General features: G+C 46.1%; 1 protein-coding gene across 2 annotated transcripts; it reads left to right on the top strand.

The window, feature by feature from the left end:
* The first annotated feature begins 753 nt into the window (after window positions 1-753).
* Window positions 754-25,123, top strand: LOC147619454 (phytanoyl-CoA dioxygenase-like). 2 transcript variants are annotated; one of them, XM_086773123.1, is made up of 10 exons: window positions 754-896; window positions 3,674-3,795; window positions 4,096-4,156; window positions 4,462-4,530; window positions 4,621-4,739; window positions 4,859-5,006; window positions 5,210-5,354; window positions 23,784-23,870; window positions 24,447-24,521; window positions 24,762-25,123. In XM_086773123.1, the coding sequence occupies exons 1-9, from the start codon at window positions 851-853 to the stop codon at window positions 24,487-24,489; spliced, it is 840 nt and encodes a 279-aa protein (XP_086629249.1). In that variant the 5' UTR covers window positions 754-850; the 3' UTR covers window positions 24,490-24,521; window positions 24,762-25,123. The 2 variants fall into 2 exon arrangements, with proteins under 2 accessions (XP_086629249.1, XP_086629250.1); XM_086773124.1 differs by lacking the exon at window positions 5,210-5,354.

Here is a 25,123-nt window from a genome sequence, read left to right on the forward strand (position 1 = left end):
GACAAGAATTCCACTTTAATTTGTGAAATGCTGCATGCGAAGGAAGGATGGGCAAAAACTTCCAATACAATTATTCATAAGTTACTCTATTTGATTGTTCGAACTCTTTAATATGATCAGTAATCATATGAGTGTTTCATGTGAAAACCCATATGACACAAAAACACAATTTAGACAATATAGGTATAATATATTCACACACAAGGGAGGGCCCCTTCAAGGTTATGTAATTATTCTAGAATGTGGTTTTCTTTTGACATACTGATAAACGACAAATGACCTATGGCATAGTTCTTTGAGAAAAAATGCACCCATGACGTTTTTTCTCCTTTTCACAATAGAAACCCAGACGTATATGACACATGGCACATGACTTATAGCAATTGGTAATTCTGAAGACAGTCAACGGTGTGTTTAGGCATTTTAGAAGTCAATTACTACAAAGCCCCTTAAAACATACACATGAAATGGTGAGGTTGAAGGACAGGGGTGAACATAAAAAGTTACTCTTGGCTCTTGCTTGTATCAAAAGATAGATCGAGGGGGTGGGGTTATAGCCGGGTGGTTAAGGTGGGGATCTTTCTCCACACTAGTCTAGGTCCCAAGTGTGTTCCACACCATAAAAGTGTGTGTTCCTACTTGGGAAAAAGCAAAAAAAAAAACAAAAAAAAAACAAAACAAAAGGGAAAGCATAAATCCAATCTTCTCAAGGTTTGAAATAAAACACAAACAAATAAAACACAAACTAATAAAACTAATAGTACATACAAGGAAAAGAAAGAAAGAAAAGCAAGAATAAATCATCTTTAGAAAGCCATAAAAAGAACGAGGCTAGGCTACAGCGTTTGAGATGGCTGCCCTAACGTCGGATCAGATAGCTTTCTACGAATCAGAAGGTTGGTCTTACTTCCTGCTTAATTGCCGTTATTTTCTGTTAATTTACAAGAATTAGTAACGGGATGCTTAATTTTAAATTTTCGGTAACAGATTTTTTGTTTTATTGATTGGGGGGCCGCGTTAAGAATTTACCTCCAAAAGCATTTTCCAAGAATCCATATAACCTTGACTAATTATCATACAAAGAATTTCTCTTTTATGCCTCCAGTAATTTTGATTTTCGGTGATTGCAACTGCAATTTCATTTTTTTGTATTGCGAAATTTTAGCTGCGGATGATTTTGTGCAAAATTTTAGAGTGTCTGCAATTTATATTAAATATTTGCAAAAATCTTTAGATGGTTAGGAGCAGCTTCAAGGGTGGTTAAGATGGGGAGGTGCGCTTAGGTAAACAGTGATGTACACGCTCCCGTAGAACGCACAGGCCTAAGGGATTCCCTGGGTCAGAACGATATGTCTTCCCAGATGATTCAGACATGTATTCATCGACATTGAGGTCAACAAACCGACCTCCATAAGTGGCATATAGGTGGCCAAACATGGATGCCATTTGGTGGCCAGCAGGGTGCCCAATTGGCCAGCCAATAGGGCGGTCTAAAAGTGTCCAAAACAAGGCCTATTCACACCTAATTAATGCCCGTGAGCCATACTCACTGGCCTCTGAGCCATGCGTACTAGCCTCTGAGTTTGATTGTCTTGTTTCTTTGCTTGTGTTAGGAGTATGGGACTATTGAAGGTTATGCATGCAACTCCACCATCACTCCAAAGGGGGGTTTGTTGGGTATTTCGGAGTTAATCTGGAGTCGGTCAAGTGTCCTTAGTGGTGTGAACACCCTCTTATTTAGGGTCAAAAGATAAGGCCTTGGTGCCTATAAAAGCATTGTACATGGTGGAAGTCTTATGCTCATAATTCATTCATCATTGTGTTGTGCAATCTTGCTTTTTTGTGTGCCATCCCATCTCTCTCTCTCTATGCTCCCACACACCATGGCTTGATCTCTCCATCTCTTCCTTCCACTCTCACTCCCTCCTAGACCTAGCACCATGGTTTCTTACACACCCTTTCCTTTCTTCTTGGAAAGGTTGTGACATGCATGGTGACCAAGATGATTGCACGTAAAGCATGGGTTATTCACCGCGAGCTTCCGTGGTTTGTCTTTCAAAGGTTTTTGCCTTTCACCTATTTGGCAAGGACGTGGATAGGTCCTCTTTGATCCCAAGGCCCATGCTCTTGCTATTCTTGTTCCACGTATTCGTCATTTGTGAAATATTGGTTGGTAACGATAGTGAATATTCTTATACTTCTTGGATCATTGTAGGTTTTTATGATAACTTAAATCCTTATACTTCTTGGATCATTGTAGGTTTTTATGCTAACCCAAAATCCTCTTGGAATTTCTATTCCTACAACCATATATAAGCCTTGCCCTCCAAGTACATCTCATAACCCAAAATCCTCTTGGAATTTCTATTCCCGCAACCACATATATGCCTCGTCCTCCACGAAATCTCACATTGAACTATCGACGGGTGTGTGGACAAGAGAAATTGAACCCCACATTTAAATTACAAACTTAGCCATTACTTCGGCATCTTCTCCTTCTCTCCCCAAAAGAAGTTGTTTAAAAGAGGGTACAAAGGTTGCACAATATAAATAGTTATGCTAATAATACGGTTGCTACTGCTGAAAACAATTAGTCCAATGTACTAATGGATAAAAATGTCAGATTCATGCATAATAACAACTACTAAGTGTAAGTGTGGCCTGGCAACCACCATAGTCATCAAATGAACTTGAGTCTACACATTGTACCCGCAAACTGGTCACCCCATTTCATCCAGATTTGGCTGCCCTGTTTGATCTTGGGATGTGGAGTCCATGAATTCCCTCATGGTGCAAAAAGTGTCACCAAAAGTGGAGGCTTCTCCCATGGAAACAAGATGAACACACACACACACACACACACACACACACACACACACACATATATATATATTGTAAGTAAAATGTTAAAAAATCAACATAAACTGTAATTGCTGTTCTTTTATAAATGACGTTTGGGGTGTTGCTTTTTCGTGCGACCAGATGTGGCTAGACCAATCTGTCTTCGACAGAAATAGCATTGGCAGCTTGCCCATAGACATGAAGTTGTAGGCAGCTAGTAACCACCCTTTGGGTGTGAGCCCACTTGTAATCATGCTAGGCAAGCTAGCTAAGACTCATTCACTTCATGCTGTTCATCAATAAGACTCATTCACTTCATGCTGTTCATCAATAGGACACCTATCGCAAATGGAGTTGGTGATTTCACATTCAGCAGAGATAAAAGGTCAGAAATAATGTGTGTTGCTGTCAGCAGACATTTCCCTCCATGATGCACTGGCAGGACGATTGGGACTTGGTGAAAGGGATCTACTTTGGATGTCTTGATGTCTACCAAACTGACTGGATGTGGGGTTGCATGGTCGTTAGTTACGATGGGTGGACTTGAGAGTCTAGGATTTTTTTAGACATCATCATGGTACTTGAAACCAGCCTTGCACGTGCTTGAGAGCAGTGTATCTGTAGCATAGCGAGAGACATGTTCCTGCTTGAGCTGCAGATCTCAAGGTGAAGTGTGGACTTGTAAACTGGCCTAATAGAGGCATGGTATCCTGTCTTTGCTACAAAAAATCAGGTGGAGGTGCTTGTTATCAGAGATGAGATCTGGCAAAGGATTGTGTATAACTTTGACTTACCACTGATAGAAGTATCTTATGCTGGTTGTGAACTTTAGGCTACTTGGTGATAGAAGGATTTGCAAGCCATGACGAATGCAAGCAAATGATGCAGCGCATGGAGGAGCTTGTTCGTGGGTTTGACCCCTCTCATACCACAGTATTCTCTACCAAAACTCCGGTATTTCTATTCTACATCGGACACTTCCCAAAGAAGTACCTTTTTGTTCATTGTGAGCTATTTATTCTGCAACATCCACCCGGCAATGCGCTTGTCAAAGATGCTGCAACATCTCAGGGCTTCAAATGCCTCTGGGGGTAGGGTGGCTGCCCAACAAATTGGCAGTCTCAGACATACTACCATGTTGTGAAGCCACCCTCTTATTATAGATGTTGGGGTTTGAACTCATGCTCCCTTCTGGGCAGCACGGGGTACAATAATGGCTTGGGCAAACTTTTTAACATGTCTGTTTGCGTATAGAATCACAACTTGGATGATTACTTTAACGAAAGTGCCAACAACATTTCATTCTTCTTTGAAGGTAAACTTCAGTTTCCTTTTGTTCACCCGTTTGAATGTGCTAGTATATCTCTTTGTACAATCCTGACGGGCATGAAAATATTTTCCATGCATACCACATATCTGTGTGCATATATGCGTGTGTATGGGGCGGGCCATGGGGGGAAAGGAGGGATGGTGGGGGGTCTCTACCAGGTGGCCTCAGGAAGAGAGTCTTGCTTGTCTTTTGCAGCCAGGGTGGAGCCAGTAGGGCCCCCATTTCTGAAGGCGATCCTCAATGACTTTAAACTTTAAAGTGGAAGGAAATGTTTTTTTTTTAAATGACAGAGAAAGCATTCGATGCTGAAGGAAACCTAAAGCAGCCCAAGGAGCTCTCCATCAACAAGGTTGGTCATGGTAAGTCCCATGATTGGTTGGCTGCCACCATCTTTTTTGTATTTGTTTTTGGTCCTTTTGAAATACTTATCTCAAAACGTTGGTCTCCAGCTTTACATGAGCAAGACCCAGAATTCAAGAAATTCTCACAGTCCTCAAAGATCTCTGATGTGCTCATGTCACTGAACTACAAGAAACCTGTGCTTATTCAGTCCATGTACATATTCAAGGTAATCTACAATTGCTTGCTCTTCTGCGGGAATCTTGGTTCACTTATTGTCATTTTTGCATCTTCTTGGATCAGTGCCCACAAGTCTTACTCTGATGGCCAATCGTTTTGTGGACCCAGCAACCGGGAATAGGTGGGGAGGTGATTCCACACCAAGATAGCTGTTTCTTATACACTGATCCTCCATCTACAATTGGTCTCTGGCTCGCTTTAGAGGATGCGACTAAGGAAAATGGATGTTTATGGGTGCTGCCAAAGTCTCATAAAGGTTTGGATGACCAACTTGACTGTGGATTAAGGGTCTTTACAGACATCTCCCCCACCCAATGAATAGGTGGGAGTTGGGATGGGGGAGATCCCCTGCCCATGTGGGACGGGTGGGTGAGATCTCTCTTTTTATCGAGCGACTCTAGTATATGGGAATTTCTTAACTGAAGGATTGTTTCAAATTTTTTTAAAACCATTTTATAGGTGGACTAAAGCGACGATATCTCAAAGACGCAGATGGTGCAAGATTTGTTGGAGAGTCCCCAATCTATGATTATTCTGAGTTTGTACCCCTTGATGTGGAAGCTGGGTCATTGGTCCTCCTCCATGGAAGCCTTGTACATCAAAGGTATTGTCTCAGCGCCATTGAAATGTGATCATGTATGTATATGACCTACCTTTAGGTAAGGTGCACAACAGCAGGCAACAGGCTGGGCAACCGTGCAGGCAGTAATAGGGCAGCCAGGACAACCAGGCAGGGTGTTCCAAATGTGGTCAGGTAGGGTAGGTCAGTGGGTATAGCAGGTTGGGCGGCCAGCCCCCATGGGGTCCTTTAAATAGTCACCCCATCAATGTATTCTGCAAGTTCCATCTCTAGCAAGTGGCGATCAAGTGATTGGGGGAGCTGGGAAGCGCGTTTGCAACCAGTGTTTGCACATGAGATTAGCAAAGTCTTATTGACCATTGTACTTTAGAACAATTAGTTTGTATATAATACGTAGATTAGGTTAGGTTACTTGGGTGTGATTGTGTTTGCAAGTCTGCCTCTACGCTGAATGAGAGGACCCCTGAATACGAGCCCAAGTAGCCATGAGAGTATGGACGATATCAATGCATTGAGACTCAAAAATTTGGACACCCTCAATAGCCTCCGTGCATCTAGCTCTCCAGATCTGCGATGTTGTAATACTGGCAACAATCTCCCAACTAGTGTCAATCCTTTGTCTGGGGGGTGTATAATGTGAGTGAGGGACATCCTACAACAAACCATGTTGGGCAATACCTCTACGAATGAAAATAGCAGTGTTTGTATCATTGCCTCGTAGAAAAGCTGCAGACCTGATTGGGAAAGCCAAGCAACTGTCCCCAAGTAACATACATGGTGCGGCCACTCAATTTGCCCATAAGTTGGGCTATAAAACCCCAAATATGTTGTGCAGTGTTGCATCCCCAGAGACAATGCTGTACAGTCTCAGAATTTACCGCACATCTCGGGCAGGTAGGTGCTACACTGAAAACCAATCTCCACTGATCGGTGGGGAGACCACCATGTAAAAATAACCAAAAGAAACGAGAGATTTGGCTCCTTCTGTATGAATGCCAAAGCCTATGCCAATATCTGCGTTGTATCACTGGAGTGATGTCATAACTCTCCCAATAAGGCTTGAGACTAGGGATCCTATGCATCTCAAGTGATGAAGCTTGGCATTCCAGACGAGTGGAGAATGGTATATACAAACTCTCAGCACTCTCCTCTTTGACAGGTTCTCAGATTGGTGATTTGTGGCACTTTAGGTTTGGCCATGTGACTGCGTTGCGGCGAGCTTTCTAGGACCAGATGGTGGTTGGCTTGCTAGATGTTGGCAGCAGGCAGGGACGCTGTAGTTCTTGCATTCGTGGTAAGCAGCACATAGAATCTTTTCCAAAGCAGGCTTCCAACAGACTTCGAAACCTTTGGAGTTGGTACACACTGGCCACACCTATGCAGACGCCATCCTTGGGAGGTTCTCTGTACTTCATGCTGCTTGTTGATGGCTATAGCAGATTCTCCTGGGTTTATTTTCTTTCATAGAAGGACCAAGCTTTTGCTCGGTTCAAGGAGTGGCATGTGATGGAGAAAGAGTCTGGCTTGCGGATAAAGACTCTTAGGGCTGACAAAGGAGGAGAATTTTCTTCCAATGCATTCGTGCGGCTTTGTGTGGAACATGGCATCAAGCGGGAGCTGGCCAATACAGGTTCACCGTCAAAGAATGGAGTAGTTGAGTGTAAGAACAGGACTGTGGTGGAGATGGCGAGGACGATGCTGGAGCATCGTGATCTTTCTCGTCCACTTTGGGGAGAGGCTGTGGCTACAGCTGTCCATATCCTCAACCGTTCTTCGATGACTTCAGTTCCGAACATGACTCCCTTTGAGGCGTATTTTGGCAGGAAACCAGATGTCTCCCATTTCCGTGTGTTTGGGAGTGATGCATATGTTCACATTCCAAAGAAGTAGAGGGGGAAGCTTGACTCAAAGTCCCAAAAGCTTGTCTTTGTGGGATATAACTCTCTCTCCAAGGGATACAGGTTGTATGATCCAGAAAGGAACGAGGTTGTCGTCAGCAGGGATGTGGTTTTTGATGAGCATGTTCCAGTTTCCACTATTGATGAGCCGCTGTCACCAGTTGGCCACCCGAACGGTTCACTCTTGCTTTCACGCTATGTACATATTGGATTGGTGTCCATGGCTTATGGAATGTGCCTACGCATGTGATTGACACGTGTCATGCTGTATAGTTGGATATGATATTCTGCTGGGACTTGATGTTATCATGCCCGGAATATCTGGAGGACTTGGCTTTCCGCTGGGACTTGTGCCTTTGTGTACATGCTCGGAAACGGTTGGAGGATTGGCTTTCCACTGGGTCTGGTATCTCATATACTTGCCTGGAAACGCCTGGTCTTATATGGTTTCATGAACGGAAATTGCTCATGCCAATGCTGCATTGCATAGCATCTTTATGTGCTTGCCTGCAAATGAAATTGCATGTTGTTTTCATGCCTGCATGACCTATGTGTAGTTCCGGGCTAGGGGACGCCGCCCATGAACCGTGCGTGTGAAATTGTCTGCTGACATGGTTGTGTGGCATGTGAACAGGTGGTAAGTATTATCCAATCTAGGCTCAAATAGCCCTTAGGACTTGGCCAATATTTATAAGTGAGTGCGTTCCCAATTCATTAAAGTTTGGGCGCCCAAAAGTCACTTATAAATTATGACCGCTTTCAAGTTCACACTCATTGAAGTCCCGAGGTGGACAAGACTCAATGTCCAGGACCTGATCCTCCCTTTTTACTCATAAATGGGCATCTCTCCATGTCCTCTCACCTGATTGGACCCCAATTCACTTACTTGTTAAGAGAAAATTCGTGTTTTCTCTTCATGAGGATTTTTGGAGGCTGAAAACTCTGTTTTTCCACCATTTTTCTCCATTTCCAAGCTCTCCATAGCCATACCCAACTTGCTAGGGTGTTTTCCAAGCTTCCAAGAGTGTTTCCAAGTGCTAATCACTCTCCTACGCATTCCCAATGACTGAAATTCAGCAGAACAGCTCTCATTTTTGCTGTAATTTCTGGTCTTTTTGCTGAAAACCCTAATTTCAGCCTTCCTTTCTCAAGTTGAACCATAGGGGAAGCTTTCCCAGGGTTCCCTTCATCCTCTTGAAGACTTTTGTCGCGAAGGATTGTGGCAAATCGAAGATATCAACACTTCTAAAGCTTCCAACGCGAAGGCTTCCACTTGCAACAACTTCTATGAAGACTGGTAAGCTAATTGGACAATGTGTTGTGATTACTTATTCAGTAGAAGGGCAAGACTCCTTGTTTAGCCGCCCTGTGTAGTATTTCTCGTCCTATGTGCTCTTGAAGATGTTGCTACCTTGCTTGGTAGAACATAGAGCCAATGGTAGAGAATATGGGCACTGAAGTCGGGCCGGGCATCAAGGCAGCTCCTTGGTGATCTACGTCGACATACCATTGTTTTCTAATGCTGAATTTCATATGCATTGGCATGGAGGATTTGGCAATGGATGCCCGTGAAGCTATGTATTGAATTTCTCCAATAGTAATATAATTTACTCAAGGGAGGGAATAAAATCCATGGAAATACAGTTACTCATTGCTCGCTGAAGCTCTCGCTCCCCCCCTGCTCGCGTTGACTGCACGCCCTCCCCCCCATTCCCGCCTTCGCGTCTGCTTCCCCCCCCTCGCCTGCCCTCGCGTTTGCCCCCCCTCCCCCGCCTGGCTGTCCTGCGCGCCCCAGCGCTGTAGCGCCCGCCGTCCCCTGCCCCTGCTCCTCTCCTTTGCGCCCTCCCTTCCTTCTTCAGCGCCCCGCCCCCCCTTTCGCCAGCCGTCGCCCTATCTTCCTCCCCACCCCCTTTTTCACGCTGCTTCCGCCTCCCCACTTGGGGTCTTTTGTCTTCGCCGCCTTACCCTCTCCCTTTTTTTTTTGGGTTTTTTCCGCCCCCTGGGGTTTTCTCTTTGCCTTCCGCCTTTCCCCTCCGTCCTTTGTGTGCAGCTCAGTTCTTGCAGGACTCTCCGCATTCGCTCCGCCTTCGACATAGCTTCAGACACTGATGGAGGCTCCTCCCGCCCCACCTCAGAGGGACTCTCCCGGAGCCCCCTCGCCCGCCCCTGAGGATACCCCCATCAGGCTTTCTCTTTCGCCAGAAGAGGAAGCGAGCCTCGCCGCAGAGGTGTCTGCCGTATAGTTGGCACTCGCCCCAGTAGAGCACACCACAAGTAATCAATCATGTAAGGCATATGATGCTGGCCAGAGGCATATGGCAGCACTTGGCTTCTCTTTATAATAGGGTATCGCCCATGAAGAGGATTTCCTTGGAAGTACAGATGCGGATTATGAACCCTGCGAAGTTGTTGACGATGCGAGAGCACATTAACAAGCTGCAGGCCCTTCAGCACAGGAAGTCCTCTAGGCTGGGAAGGAGATATCATCAAAAGATATGGCCATTACTTTGCTGTCCCACTTGCCTGCTGAGTATTCCGCTTTCTACTCTTTGATTACTAGTGGCAGGCTCAACACCATTACCTGGGAGGAGCTTGTGCCCATGGTCTTGGACCAGGAGGAATGATTCACGAACCCTCCTCACACAGCGGAGATTCGGAGGCCTTAACTGGCCAACGGCCGAAAGGCCGGAATAACAACAAGGGCAAAGGGAAGGCTTCACCGGAGAAGTCTTCTGAGAAGAAGCCTGACACAGAACGAGAGAAACTGAAGGCCGAGAGGTCCTGCAATGATTGTGGCGAGAAAGGCCACTATTGGAGGAAGTGTCCTAAGCGGACTGGGAAAAGTGCTGATTCTTCAGCCTCAGCTGCAAAGACTCCTACATTTGTGCACTTAGAGATGATGGACTCAGATGTTTCATCGTCTTCGAGCAAGGAGGTAGTTGGCTTCACCGCAAAGGATACCCGGGAATGGATTCTTGCTTTCAAGCACATGACTCCGTCCCGTGACTTCTTTTTGGATCTGAAACGGTAGTCAGGTCGCATTTTCATTGGCGACAACTCCACCATTCCGATACACAGTGAGGGCCGGATGGAGATCATTCCCGACAGCAAAGGGGGGGCAAGCATGGCTCTCGTGTTCTTTACGTCCTTGCTCTTGGTTTTCATCTTCTGTCAGTATGCAAGACTGGCTTTCGGGTGGAATTTGAGGAGCATTCCCAACGTTGCTCTATGGGACTGTGAGACTGGCCAGGTTGTTTGGGAAGGCGGTGTGGAGAATGGTATCTACAAGCTCTCTGCACTCTTCTCATTGACAGGTTCTCAGGTCGGAGATCTGTGGCACTTTCATTTTGGCCACTTAAATGTGGATGCACTGCGGCGAGCTTTCCAGGACCAGATGGTGGTTGGCTTGCCAGATGTTGGCAGCAGGCAAGGACGTTGCAGTTCTTGCATACGTGGTAAGTAGCACAGGGAATCCTTTCCGAAGCAGGCTTCCAGGCGGGCTTCAAAACCATTGGAGTTGATTCACACTGACTTGTGTGGACCTCAGCAGACACCATCATTGGGAGGATCTCTCTATTTCATGCTGCTTGTTGATGACTGTACCAGATTCACGTGGGTCTGCTTTCTTTCACAGAAGGACCAAGCTTTTGCACGGTTCAAGGATTGGAACGTGATGGTGGAAAAAGAGTATGGATTGCAGGTAAAGACTCTCAGGGCTGACAAAGGGGGTGAATTCTCCTCGAATGTTTTTCTCAGATTTTGTGCAGACCATGGTATCAAGAGGGAACTGGCCAATACAGGATCGCCTTCAGAGAATGGAGTTGTAGAACGCAAAAACAGGACTGTGGTGGAGATGGCGAGGACCATGTTGGAGCATCGTGATCTTCCTTGTCCACTTTGGGGAGAGGCTCTGGCAACGGCTGTCCATACCCTCAACCGGTCTCCAACGACTTCAGTACCTAATATGACTCCGTTTGAGGCATACTTTGGCAGGAAACCTGATGTCTCCCACTTCCGTGTTTTTGGGAGTGATGCGTATGTACATATTCCGAAGAAGCAAAGGGGGAAGCTTGACTCCAAATCCCACAAGCTTATATTTGTGGGGTATAATTCTCTTTCCAAGGGATACAGATTGTATGATCCAGAGAGGAATGAGATTGTTGTTAGCCGGGATGTGGTCTTTGATGAGCATGTTCCAGTATCCACTGTCGAGAAGCCGACACTTCTTGGAGATCCAGAGGAGTCTGGTGATGATTCCCAGACCATTGTTCTAGTTGATCAATCTCAGTCAGTACAGGAGGTTGAGCCCACAGCTGGAGTAGACCCCCCGCAATGGTAGGAGGCTCCACGATCTGTTTGAGTATCCAGGTGGTTGATAGACACCCTTCGGGAGTCAGGTGTCACGGAGCTACCCTCCGAGTGGACCATAGAGGACGGCCCTCGAAGGTCGCACAGAGTCCGCGACAAAAGCAATACAGCGGAGCTTCTTTAGGTAAACTATGCTTTGATGTCTAGTATTATGCAGGACAAGGAGGCCACTTCCGTTAAGGGAGCCCTTTCACAGGATACTTGGAGGAAAGCCATGCAGGTGGAACTTGATGCCATCGAGAAGAACAACACATGGGAGTTGGTACCGAGGCCGTCGAAACGGTCAGTCATTGGTGTCAAATGGGTCTTTAAGACCAAATATGCGTCAGATGGGTCGGTGGACAAACACAAAGCCAGACTCGTGGCTAAAGGTTATGCTCAGCGGCGGCCAGGCATCGACTACGAGGATACCTTTGCACCGACAGCACGGATGACCACGATTCGGACTGTTCTTGCCCTTGCTTCTTCTCAGAGGTGGCCCGTGTATCAAATGGATGTAAAATCTGCGTTCCTTAATGGTGACCTGCAAGAGGAGGTGTATGTTGAGCAGCCTCCAGGCTTTGTTGTTCCACGATTAGAAGGGATGGTTTACAGGTTACGTAAGGCCTTGTATGGTCTTAAGCAGGCTCCCAGGGCTTGGAATCAGAAGATTGATTCCTTGTTTGTTCGGACTGGTTTTCAGAGATCGGTTGCAGATCCCAACCTGTATCTCTTTGGGGAACGCGGCATGGTTACGATTATCATCCTTTATGTGGATGATCTCATTCTCGCCGGCGGTCATGTGGAGCACATTGGCATGACGAAGGCTGCCTTGTCAAAGGAGTTTGAGATGACCGACCTAGGCTTACTCCACTTCTTTTTGGGATTGGAGATCTGGCAGACCCAGAGGGGGTTTTTTGTCTCTTAGCAGCGGTATGTTCATGAGTTGCTTGAGGCCTTTGGGATGGAGAACTGCAAGCCTATTACTTCGCCGATGGACCCAAATACAAAGTTGATTGTTAATGATCCTTGTGAGCTAGTTGATGCCTCGCAGTATCGGAAGTTGGTTGGTTCATTGATCTCGTTGCTGAACACCAGATTGGACTTGAGCTTCTCCATGGGGCTGTTGAGCTCTTTTATGCAGACGCCATTGAAGTCTCATTGGGACGGAGGATTGCGGATCTTGCGGTATCTGCAGAGTACGAAGGATCTAGGACTCTTTTACACAGGAGGGGATGGAGTCTAACTCCAAGGTTGGAGTGACTCAGATTGGGGAGGAGATCTAGACACGAGGAGATCTACTTCAAGTTACAGTTTTACCCTGGGCTCAGGAGCAGTTTCTTGGAGTAGTAAGAGGCAGCCAACTATTGCCCTATCTTCGACAAAGGCAGAGTACCAGGTTGCTTGTGGTGCTGCTTGCGAGGTTGTGTGGCTGCGGAGGCTGCTTGATACCGGGCTATGGACACATAACGCAGTAATTCTTTCAATTAAATACCTGGACTTTATGACACACACACAAACAGAATCCTCGCTCCCTCGCTCAACACCAAATTGGCCCCGAAGTCCGGTGCCCCTTGCAGTATTTATTTCTTGATTAAGAGATTGAAAATAGAAAGCGGGAGTGCAATTCGGCACTCTGCCTGTTCCTGCTGAAGTTTACAAGTTCTGGGAGAATTTTTTGCCAGCATAACAGCACTAAAACTGTCCCAAAACAACTCAGAATGAATCCCAACTGACTGAGTTCACTTCCACAGGTCTCAACCTACCCATTAGAGTCCAAAACAGTGAATTTCAGCTTGCTGTATTTTCTGTACAGACCTGTTTTCAGCTCTGTACAACCACCACATTGTCTTGGTAGACCCTAGCAAGGTCCCTCTGCAATCTGGCATCAACTGGGCCTTGAAACAGCCCCTAAACAGTCCAGAAACAGCACTGATTTAGTGCTGAATTGGACACCTGTGTGGTGAGGTAACTACCCTCACGTGTTTCTGCTTTGGAGCAGCAGATAGTTGCTCTTGTTCCTGTCAAAGGAGGCTCTTGCCTCAGCCAAAAAGCATATTCCCCACACAGCTGTACATAATTCATGAGAGTAGCCCACTAGAGGGGCATTACCATAGCTGAATATAGGTTAAGAGAGGCTGTGGGGAGCAAGCTGAACCCTCAGTGCATAGAGAACAGGGAAGGGGTAACTCCAATAGCTCTTAACCTGCAACAATCCACTTGGAAAACCACAAAAATGAGCCCAGGGGGAAGATAATCAAGCGCCCAGCCTCCTGTACTTAGAAACTGGCCTAAAAGCTGCCACATGGCAGTCATGCGGCTCATTTCCCGTTCCAGCCTTCCGGTCTAAAAATCTCCCAATCTGCTAACATTTTGACTTCAGTTCTCTGGTGATTATTGATCCTTGCAACATTCCGGAGAGATTGACGCGAAGAGATTTCAAATCTGATCACTGTCCAAAAATAGCAGTTTCCCTAAATTTTAGGGATGACATCATTTGCATTCCTTATGGTCTCCTGACCATCTTTGACCTCTATGGTCACTTCAAAATCTGCTTAGAAATCAAGATACAGTGACCTTTCAGGCGGCGGCCATTAACTGGTGTGAACCGTCGCTTCTGGCCAAATCCACTGGCCTATCCTTTCATCCAGTGAGCATGTCCTGTTCACTGGTAGTCACATTTCAGTGCATATCTCAGGCTTGGCCATCCACTGGTCCAATGTCCCACTGGGTGACCCAACTGACAATGCAATGGCCCTAACTCTTCCAAGAGATCCGGGGGAAAGCAACAGTAGCCAAAGAAAGAAAAAGAAAAAGATATTTATATAAAGAAATAAATAGGAAAAACAACTGCAGCAAAGTACACCACCTAGTGACATACCGCAAAGTACACCACCTGGTGACATACCCCCCTCCCCCTCTTGAAAGAAGCAAATGACCTCGATTGCAAACATGCTAACGGATGACACAGGACGATCACAAGATTCAACAGGTGATTAGTGCCATCACATGTATCTCTTGCTAACGGATGACACAGGGTGATGATAGGAAAAACCCCACTACCATTAGTGCCATCGCAAGTTCAAGCCTGTCAAATACATGTTTCCGGATGCAACACAGGGCAATAGCACATGTCCTGTACTATTAGTGTCACAACATGTAAATCATTTCATTGGAAGTGTAACAGATACAACTTCAAAGCACTGAAAGTCCATTCATTCATTCATTGACAACAAATGTCAAAACTGTACATTGCCAAACATATGATACAAGTGTACAGGTCATTCAAAATTCAGCTTGAAAAAGCAGATCATGTCACTGTAGTGTCTAACAGGAAAGCTTCCTTGTAAAGTTGCAGCAACTGAGGTGAATCAGCCAGTTCAACCTCATCCATCCATTTAGCATCCATTGGTGAATAGTTCTTGAACTTCACCAAATATCTTCTGACAACTTTTCCTTTCACTTTTTTGTCCTTACGTGCCAGAATTTGTTCAGGAATCAGAATTTCATCTAATTTCTCAACTTCAGGCTGTTCCTCAGGCATCAAATCCTCTGGCACATCTCCAACAAAAGGCCTCAACAGGCTCACATGGAATGCATTGTGGATCTTCCAAGTGTCTGGCAATTTCAGCCTGTATGCCACATCACTGATCTTCTCTGAGACTTGGAAAGGACCATAATATCGCATACTCAGCTTAGGAAACAGATGTTCCTTGCTCTTTCTCTTTCTCAGTCGTGCCTTTTCAAAGCGCAATAAGACCCAGTCATTCTCTTTAAACAAGAGCTCTCGACGATGCATGTCAGTAGCTCTTTTCTGCTTAGCTTGTGACTTTTCCAAGGCATATTTGACCTTCTTATACGCTTCTTGCCATCCCTCAACATACCGATCTGCTTCAAATATCTTATCCTTTGTCTGCAGAATGGGAGGTACTTTCTTGCCACCTTCAACAATTTCAAAAGGCGCCTTGCCAGTAGAGGAATGCACTGTATTGTTGTAAGTACCAATGGCAAATAATGCTCCCAAGCTGCCTTATGCTCTGACACATAACATTTCAGCGGATCCAAGACAGTAGAGTTAGCCTCTTCAGACTGCCCATCAGTTTGAGGATGAAAAGAAGATGAGAATTTCAAGGTCGTGCCCATATTCTCAAACAATGCTTTCCAAAACAAGCTAGTCATCCTTGGGTCTCTGTCTCACTGACAATAGACTGTGGCATACCATGGTATTTAAAGATATTCTGCATGAAAATCTTAACCATGTGCTCTGGTTTAATCTTCTTTCTAACAGGAATGAATCTGTAGTTGTTCTTGGAAGATAAAAAATGAAGTCCATGGCAATACTTTCCCATGGCCTCTTTGGAATAGGCAGTGGTTGCAATAACCCAGGTGCCTTCTGTCTGTCAAACTTGACCTTCTGGCATACCAGGCAAGATTTGACATAAGCATCAAGATCACGTCTCAAAGCTGGCCAATAAAAGAAAGTCTCAACCGCTTTCACTGTAGCATCAATGCCTCGATGTCCAGCATACGGTGGAGCATGACTTTCTAGCATTACTTTCGGCCTTAACTGCTTAGTCACACACAGCTTTCCATGCATCATGAGAAAGCCGTCTTTCAGAACATAGTGATCATGATGTTGATTATTCATCAGCTGCTCATAAATCCTGGAAAAATCTTCATCACTGGCATACTGCTCTTTCATATCATCCAATTCCTGGTGATAAGAAATAGAAACAGCTGACACTTGTGGTTTGCGAGACAATGCATCTGCAACCACATTCTTCTTGCCTTCCACATGCACTATCTGAAAATGGAACATTGATAGAAAATTTGCCCAGCGCATGTGTTTCTCTGACAACTTTGCCTGTGTGAGAAAGTATCTGAGCGTCTGATGATCCGTTTGCACAACAAAGTCAGCACCAAGCAAATAGTGCTTCCAACTGGTAAGTGCATGGATCACAGCTAGCAGCTCTTTCTCATAAATCTGATAGTTCTTCTCAATGTCAGAGAGTATTCTACTCTCATATGCCACGATTCGGCCATTCTGCATCAAGACAGCACCAATGCTGTTCCCACATGCATCACACTGCACAACAAATGACTTAGACAGATCTGGCAATATCAACAGAGGATCTGTAGTCATTTTCTGTTTCAGGCATCTAAATGCTGATTTCTCTTTATCTGTCCATTGCCATTTAATGGCCTTCTTTTCAAGCGCATGTAACGGAGAAGCAATCTCTGCAAAATGCCTTACAAATCCGCGGTAGTAAGAGCATAGGCCAAGAAAACTGCGAACATCATGCACAGTTTGTAAATCTGGCCATGAAACGATTGCTTCAATCTTAGCAGGATCCATTCTGACACCATCCTCTGATACAATATGCCCAAGGAAGTGAATTTCTTCCAGAAAGAATTCACTCTTCTTGCCATTAATGAGCAATTTGTTGCGTTGTTTCAGCTCATTAAAGACTGCTGTCAGATGGTCTCTGTGCTCCTCTTCACTCTTTGAATAGACTATCATGTCATCAAAGAATGTGCCCACAAAGCTTCTGTAAGGATGGAAAATTCTGTCCATCATTCTGTTAAATGTGGCAGGAGCATTTGTCAATCCAAAGGGCATGACTAAGAACTCATAGAGACCAAATGTAGTGCAAAATGCAGTCTTGTGCACATCCTCAGGTTTGATTCTAATCTGATGGTACCCACTCTTCAAATCTATCCTGCTAAACATTTCTGCTCCTTGCAAACGGTCAAGAATATCATCTATGCGCGGAATCGGAAATCTATTCTTGATCGTGTTCTTGTTCAAGGCTCTGTAGTCAATACACATTCGCCATGAACCGTCTTTCTTCTGTACTAGTAACACAGGTGAACAAAACGGGGAACTACTGGGCTGAATTAGTCTCTTCTCTAATAGCTCATTAATCTGTGTCATAATCTCTTTCTGCTGGGCTGCACTAACCCTGTACGGTGGCCTATTGGGCGGACTAGACCCTGGAATAAGATCTATGGCATGATCCTCTGGCCTCTCAGGGGGTAACTCTCGTGGTAAAGACTCTGAAAAACAGTCTCTGAACGTATCCAAGAAAGCTTTTCTACCTTCGTCTTGTGTAGACAAATCAGTTTCAACTTCATTCACTTGCTTTGCAAAAACCAAGTACGCAGAAAGATGATTTTTCATTACTGAAGTTATGGCAGAAGCAGAAATAACTGGGACAGACTCTCCTTTCAGCTTCACATCCAGAACATGAGTCTTATCCCTATGTACAATTGTGATTTTCCTGTTGAAAGCATCCAACATTGCATGTTTCCTATGACACCATGGAATTCCCAACAGTACATCACATCCTTCTAAGGGCATGATATGAAACTCCTCTGTGTCCACATAACTCTGTATATGCATGCGGAGTTTGCCAAGTATAGGAGTGACAGGAACTGAATGCCCAGGACATGCCAAATCAGCCTGTCCAACTGGTCCCATCTCTTCAGCACGAATTCCCAACTTGGCTGCCAATGCCGGTGAAATAAAGTTGGCTCGAGCACCAGGGTCAAAGAAAATCAGCACTGTAGCATCTCCAATTTTACCCCATGCTCTGCACAATTCTGTCGCATCATCACATGGCTGGTCACCAACCATGTCAGGTACCAATCTTGCACTTGGCATTGTCTTCTTCTTGGGTGGCCCTTCTTTATCCTCCGCATCTTTTGCTGGCTGTTGTGGACATTTTGCAGCCATATGCCCTTTCTGTTCACAGATGAAACATTTCCCAGCTTGCATCAATGCCTTTCTCTCTTCAAATGACTTGCCATACAGTGGCCTCTTCTGTCCTTTGCCTTGACCAGCACTTTTCTGAGGCTGTGAGTGACTGCCAAGTCTTCTTCTCAAATGGCTTCTTTCCATAGAATGGTCTAGCTGGGAAATCCCTCTTCACAGCTGGTTCCTGTTTGCCCTGAGGTTCCTTCTTCACTGTGCTCTTGAAACCACCTGAACCTCCTTGAAGCAGTGCATTAGCCATGTTTGCATTCTCAATTAGTTGAGTCATGTTGGAAACATTGGTCTTTATGCAGTAATCCCTGATCTCTTTGGGCAAACCACAGCAGTACTTCTCTATTTGCTCTGACAATGACACTCTCTTGTAAGAAGTTACTGGCAAGAGTGCATCCCAAAACTTCTTATTGTACTCTTCCAGATTTGCACAATTAGCTGCATCCAGTTTGTGCCATGCTGTCATCACATCCACTTCAAAAGTGTTTGTCAACCATGCAAAAGAGAACTGCTGCTTGAATTGGACCCATGTAGCAGGTGCCTGTCCTTGCATCAACAGTGAGGTCCACCACTGCAATGCGTTACCTTTCAAGAAAGTAGCAGCCTTCTGCACCTTAGAAGACTCTGTGAAGTTGAACCAGTGAATGCTGCATCAAACTGCTGGATGAAAGTCAGCGCTTTCAATTTGTCTTGCATCCCACTGAAAGTCTCAAACTTCACTGCTTGACCACCTTCTTTGTAATCCTTTTGCTTACTGCTCTTGGGGGTCAAGTAATCATAGACTGGCGGCTGTAAGAATGGTAAATCCTTTTGCACTTTCTCTGCACCAGTCCTTGCTGCCCTTTGTCCACTTGGCTGAGAAAATTCGGCCACACTGCAGGCATCAAAACTGGACTGAAATGTGTCTGAAGTCCAGGCTGCACACCTATGTTATAGCATAAAGAGGGTTCACAGATTCTGTAGGCATCAGTCCTAGTGACCCTCTTGGCATCAAACCTGGCAAAGCTGTGGGCGGTCTAGCCATGGCCTGGAAAATAGACCACCACCAAAATAACCAGGTTTGGCAGCAACCAAAGGAGGAATGGTCGGCAGAACCATTTGTGCATTACTGCCCTGACCATTAACTGCCTGATCTTGTGCCTGTGTACATGCTGCACTGGATCAGCTGCCACTGTTGGTGTGTGCTCAACATGCTGTGGCATCCCTAGCACTTGTTCCTGTGCCCTCTCAACTGCATGCTGAGATGATTCAGCCTGGGAATCCCCTGTCCTTGACTGCAAATATCTCTTCATCCTGGGATTCTTCACCAGCTGTTCAAAGGTACCAACCATGCTCAGGAGCTGCGCATGAAATAAATCCTCTTGTTCCTGTTCTTCTACTGACATGGCTGGCTGTGACAATGGCTGTGTCCGCTCAGATGCTGACACCCTGGCACCTGTCATCTCTCTACGGTATCGGCGGGTAGAAGAGGAACTCTCTTCTGCTGGGAGCTTTCCTTTTCCCTTATTTGCCATGTTGTCTACTGAGCCCTCAAAGGAATCCTATATCCAAAGAAGGATCTCGTAATCTTTCTCAGCTGTACCTCTCTGTGTGTGTGTCTTGTTCACCCAATCCAATCCGTGTCCGGGCTCTTGCAGAAAAGAGGACCCTATCCCGGCAATGGAACCATGAAACCGGGCTATGGACACATAACGCAGTAATTCTTTCAATTAAATACCTGGACTTTATGACACACACACAAACAGAATCCACGCTCCCTCGCTCACGCTCCCTCGCTCAACACCAGATTGGCCCCAAAGTCCGGCGCCCCTTGCTCTTGATTAAGAGATTGAAAATAGAAAGCGGGAGTGCAATTCGGCACTCTACCTGTTCCTGCTGAAGTTTACAAGCTCTAGGAGAATTTTTGCCAGCATAACAGCACTAAAACTGTCCCAAAACAACTCAGAATGAATCCCAACTGACTGAGTTCACTTCCACAGGTCTCAACCTACCCATTAGAGTCCAAAACAGTGAATTTCAGCTTGCTGTATTTTCTGTACAGACCTGTTTTCAGCTCTGTACAACCACCACACTGTCCTGGTAGAACCTAGCAAAGTCCCTCTGCAATCTGGCATCAACTGGGCCTTGAAACAGCCCCTAAACAGTCCAGAAACAGCACTGATTTAGTGCTGAATTGGACACCTGCGTGGTGAGGTAACTACCCTCACCTGTTCCTGCTTTGGAGCAACAGTTAGCTGCTCCTGTTCCTGTCAAAGGAGGCTCTTGCCTTAGCCAAAAAGCATATTCCCCACACAGCTGTACATAATTCATGAGAGTAGCCCACTAGAGGGGCATTACCATAGCTGAATATAGGTTAAGAGAGGCTGTGGGGAGCAAGCTCAACCCTCAGTGCATAGAGAACAGGGAAGGGGAAACTCCAATAGCTCTTAACCTGTAAACAGTCCACCTGGAAAACCACAAAAATGAGCCCAGGGGGAAGATAATCAAGCGCCCAGCCTCCTATACTTAGAAACTGGCCTAAAAGCTGCCACATGGCAGTCATGCAGCTCATTTCTCGTTCCAGCCTTCCGGTCTAAAAATCTCCCAATCTGCTAACATTTTGACATCAGTCCTTTGGTGATTATTGATCCTTGCAACATTCCGGAGAGATTGACGCGAAGAAATTTCAAATCTAATCACTGTCCAAAAATAGCAGTCTCCCTAAATTTTAGGGATGACGTCATCTGCATTCCTTATGGTCTCCTGACCATCTTTGACCTCTATGGTCACTTCAGAATTTGCTTAGAAATCAAGGTACAGTGACCTTTCAGGCGGCGGCCACTAACTGGTGTGAACCGTCGCTTCTGGCCAAATCCACTGGCCTATCCTTTCATCCAGTGAGCATGTCCTGTTCACTGGTAGTTACATTTCAGTGCATATCTCAGGCTTGGCCATCCACTGGTCCAATGTCCCACTGGGTGACCCAACTGACAATGCAATGGCCCTAACTCTTTCAAGAGATCCGGGGGAAAGCAACAGCAGCCAAAGAAAGAAAAAGAAAAAGATATTTATATAAAGAAATAAATAGGAAAAACAACTGCAGCAAAGTACACCACCTGGTGACATACAGCAAAGTACACCACCTGGTGACATTGCTAGGCGAGATTGGGTTTCCACAGAAGGAGCCCACAGTCATCCAGTGTGATAACCAGAGTTGTATAGCTATTGCTCGGAACTTGGTCTTCCGTGCCCAGACCAAGCACATAGAGATACAGTATCACTTTGTACGTGAGAAGATCTTGGCTGGTGACATCTTGCTACTTTGTTTGACGGAGGACAATGCGGCGGACCTCTTCACAAAGTCTCTACCTCAGGCTACGCTCAGGCGGCACTCAAGCTCCCTAGGGTTGATTTCACAGCCAGGAGCTGAGAGGGGGTGTTAGAAGTCATCTCCTGTCTTTATCAGACACCGGGGCCTCTGTTGTGGGTGTGCCCCAAGGTAGGTGTTTTCATTTTTCCTCACTCCCCGTATTTTTCCCTATTTTTACCAAGTGTGGGAGGGAGTTTTCTGCACCCTAGCTGATCGAGATACTGGCCGACTGCCCCTTCTGGTCCCCAACCTCTCCTGCATGCTGGCCGACTGTGCGCAGCTGGCCGACTGGTGGATGGGGCTGGTCGTGGACATGTAGACCCAGTCGGCTGCCTTTTCAAGAGGCCGACCCCATGTATGGGGCCATATAAAATGGCCCCATTGCCCCCACACCATTGTATCTTGTTTTCATCTTCGGGATCTTGTGTATAGAGAAGAGTTACACGTCCATCTCTCTCCTTCTCTTGTGCTGTCTATTTTCTGCACTCTACTTGCTCTTGTGGTCTCAGATTTGGTTATCGTCTCCGCTGCGTATTTTGACATTGTCCCCATGGGTTATGAAAAGAGACTTATTCATTTGGCCCAACTTTAAGCATTTGGTCCCAAGTGTGAACATTCAATAAATGTCATGCACACTTGTGTCCTACATTCTGACCACCATGCCCACATGTTCGAATACGCTTGTACAAATACACAGGGTCATGACAGCTGCTTAGAAGGCCTCGCCAGGAAATGAGTGGGGTTGGTTGGCCTCACTAGAATCTGAGAAACGGAGGAGGAATCTTGGCGGGGAAGTGGCTGCCAAAATGGGGGGGTTGGAAGGACCCTCTCCGTGACTGGAGGGGGCCCATCACCGATGGGTGGGTGCTGAGATAAATGTTCATAATGGTTCTCTGACAGAACCAAATCCTCCTGTACTTTGTCAACCTGGCGCGCACGGCAACGACGCTCAGCTCTGGTAGTCGGTTGACGGCCCGAGCGCAAGCCAACTGTCCGCCACTCTCTGGCCGCAGGGTGGTCCACGGCCGGATCTTGGTGCTCTGCTGCTTGAGAGCTTGCCTCTCTCTCTACCCCTTGGTGAGGACCGGCCGCGGGGAGGGGGGGGGGGGGGGGGCGGGGCGCTATTGGAGGCGGTCTCTTGGCCATGCACTGAGGGCAAACTCTAGCAAGGTGGTCCATTTGCTGGCAAATGAAACACTGGCCTAGGAGGCTTGAGTACTCCACTCTCTGAATGATGGGGTCGCCCCGGAGGCATGGTATAGATATGACATGAGGCACTGTCTCTGGTGAGGCAATACAAATGCGAAGGGATGGAATCTCGGCTGCCGGTGCAAGAGACGAGGCAGGGTTCCATCACTCTCCCGATGGCTCCACCAATCCCTGGGAGAAGAGGAAGGTGTTCTCTCGTAAGGCTTGGGAAGCAGACTGTCACTAGGAAGCCCGACATGCGAGCTAGTGGGTCGGACATGGGGTCGAAGGCGTACTACCATCATGCCAAGAAGGCCTATGACGTACGCGATGCAACAGGGCCCAGCTGCATGACTCGATCTGACACCGCTGGCAAGTTGAACTCAACCTAATAGTAGCCACGTCCCAGCGGATGAATGTATGTGATCTTTGCAGGCCCACCGATGGGGCCCTCCTACAAAAGATCTCTGAGTTGTCCGCGCACTGGGTGGCTACCGCATACCAGAGTGGAGGCCTCTAATGATGCAATAGCTGTAGCGAGAAGCTGAAGATAAGCCAGTAATGGTGGCCTTGGTTGGGGATGACAGAGCGGCTGCCATGGAGTCCTCCCAAGGGTAAAGACCAGAAAAAAGCTGAGACTTCCCAGGAGAAAAATCCCCCAAGAACTGAGAAAGACTGCCTGAAGATGACGGGAGGGACGAGGGAAAACGGAGGAGAGGGTACGGGGGGAGGAAAAGTGAGCCGCAGGGGGGGGGGGGGGGGGGGGGGGGCGGGGGAAGTCGGGCAGGGCTGCAGGTGGGGGGCATCAAGTCAAGTGTAGCAGGTCTGACCAGCCCCCACCCACCCATGCCCCCAGACAGACCTGCAACTATATTTAAGCTAACAATAATTTTTGGTGGATGCAGTTTTGAGAACACATCACCCAAGTCAAGGCATGCATACAGCATACATGCCTTCGAGTCTGATGGCTGTTCGTGGGCTCCTGAAAACTGGTAAGCATTTTGTTTAGCTTTAACTCACGCTTGAAAGATTATTACTCCACACGATCGTTCATGTTAGTGTCATCCCTGGTTTAAATGTGTGGTCTTAAGGCTGTTGAAAAAGTCCAACAGTTTGTTCAGGCCCATTGAATGCTGACATGAGTCTTGGGGTACTGTTTAGAAACCCTTTACATCATGTGTGTTCAAAGGTTATTTATAAAACCCCTCACTGACTAATGTTGGCACGGTAACATGTCCCCTTTTTCTTTGACAAAGTGCAATTTGTCCAACCAGCTACTATGTACGTGTGTGTGTGTGTGTGTGTGTGTGTGTGCGCGCGTGCGCTCTTCAGTGCTATTCTTTATCATGGCGGAGGCTGCCCTTCACTTCAAAATAAGTGTGAGAAACTCAGTTCGATTCAAGGATGTCTGGGCTTTGCACAAAGCTTCCTCATTTTACCATTTCATTAGGTTGCACATAAATAGCTAAACAGCACATAAATTGTAGCCCTTACAGAAATGTTTCTTTTTCGAATTAACTTTGATTTCTTTTTTTTTCCCCCTCAAATTGCCTTGTTTTGATAAACAGGTTACAAAGAAGCGAGTTTCCACAACCCTTGTATGTTTGTTGATGGGACAAAATAAAAATAATGCAGGACACAAGGTCTGGCAAACCATTGTATATTTGTTCATGCTTTTTGTCCATAGGATGGGGACTTGCAACACTGAGTCCTGCTGGGTTGGTATGATCTGCTAAAATTTGCTAGTAGTTTGTATCAGCATTGCTTGAACATGAGAGGCTGTTTCATTGTTCTGCAAAGAGGACTAAATGTAGCATTGTAGAAGGTTTGCTCAAAATTAATTATTGAAAAACTTATTATAACTGGGATAGTGATGGTTGTAGGGGTAGTATCAGTTGTCCAGAGTGGAGGCCGCCACTTTTCTGCGACGTCGATCAAGCCACCGGCATTGTGTTGTGCTGTGGATGATTTGGAAGCTTGAGCCTGTCACCTAGCGCGTATAATGCTTGTGCTAGCACCACTATGTCCCATTAATAGAGAAAGGGCAAGGAATGATCTACATGATGTGGGCAACAGAAATTGCAGATTTCCACCATTTTTTTCCCTGCCCTGTACCATGCTTCCTCCCAGTCCTTATTGACGGTACATTAAACATGACAATCAAATTCCTTAACCATGTATAATTAGTTCCTTTAAGCCAAATTACCTAGTCCCAAATATAATGGAGGCCTTAATTCTAACAGTC

Source organism: Cibotium barometz, chromosome 33, assembly GCF_041138505.1.
Source record: "Cibotium barometz isolate CiBa-2024 chromosome 33, ASM4113850v1, whole genome shotgun sequence".
Lineage (NCBI taxonomy): Eukaryota > Viridiplantae > Streptophyta > Polypodiopsida > Cyatheales > Cibotiaceae > Cibotium > Cibotium barometz.

Bases quoted from the DNA above. Each gene is read 5' to 3' on its own strand.
- LOC147619454 (XM_086773123.1), top strand. From the start codon at position 851: ATGGCTGCCCTAACGTCGGATCAGATAGCTTTCTACGAATCAGAAG. The intron at 897-3,673 runs GTTGGTCTTACT...TGTGAACTTTAG, and splicing joins AGCTTTCTACGAATCAGAAG to GCTACTTGGTGATAGAAGGA. The intron at 5,007-5,209 runs GTTTGGATGACC...ACCATTTTATAG, and splicing joins GCTGCCAAAGTCTCATAAAG to GTGGACTAAAGCGACGATAT.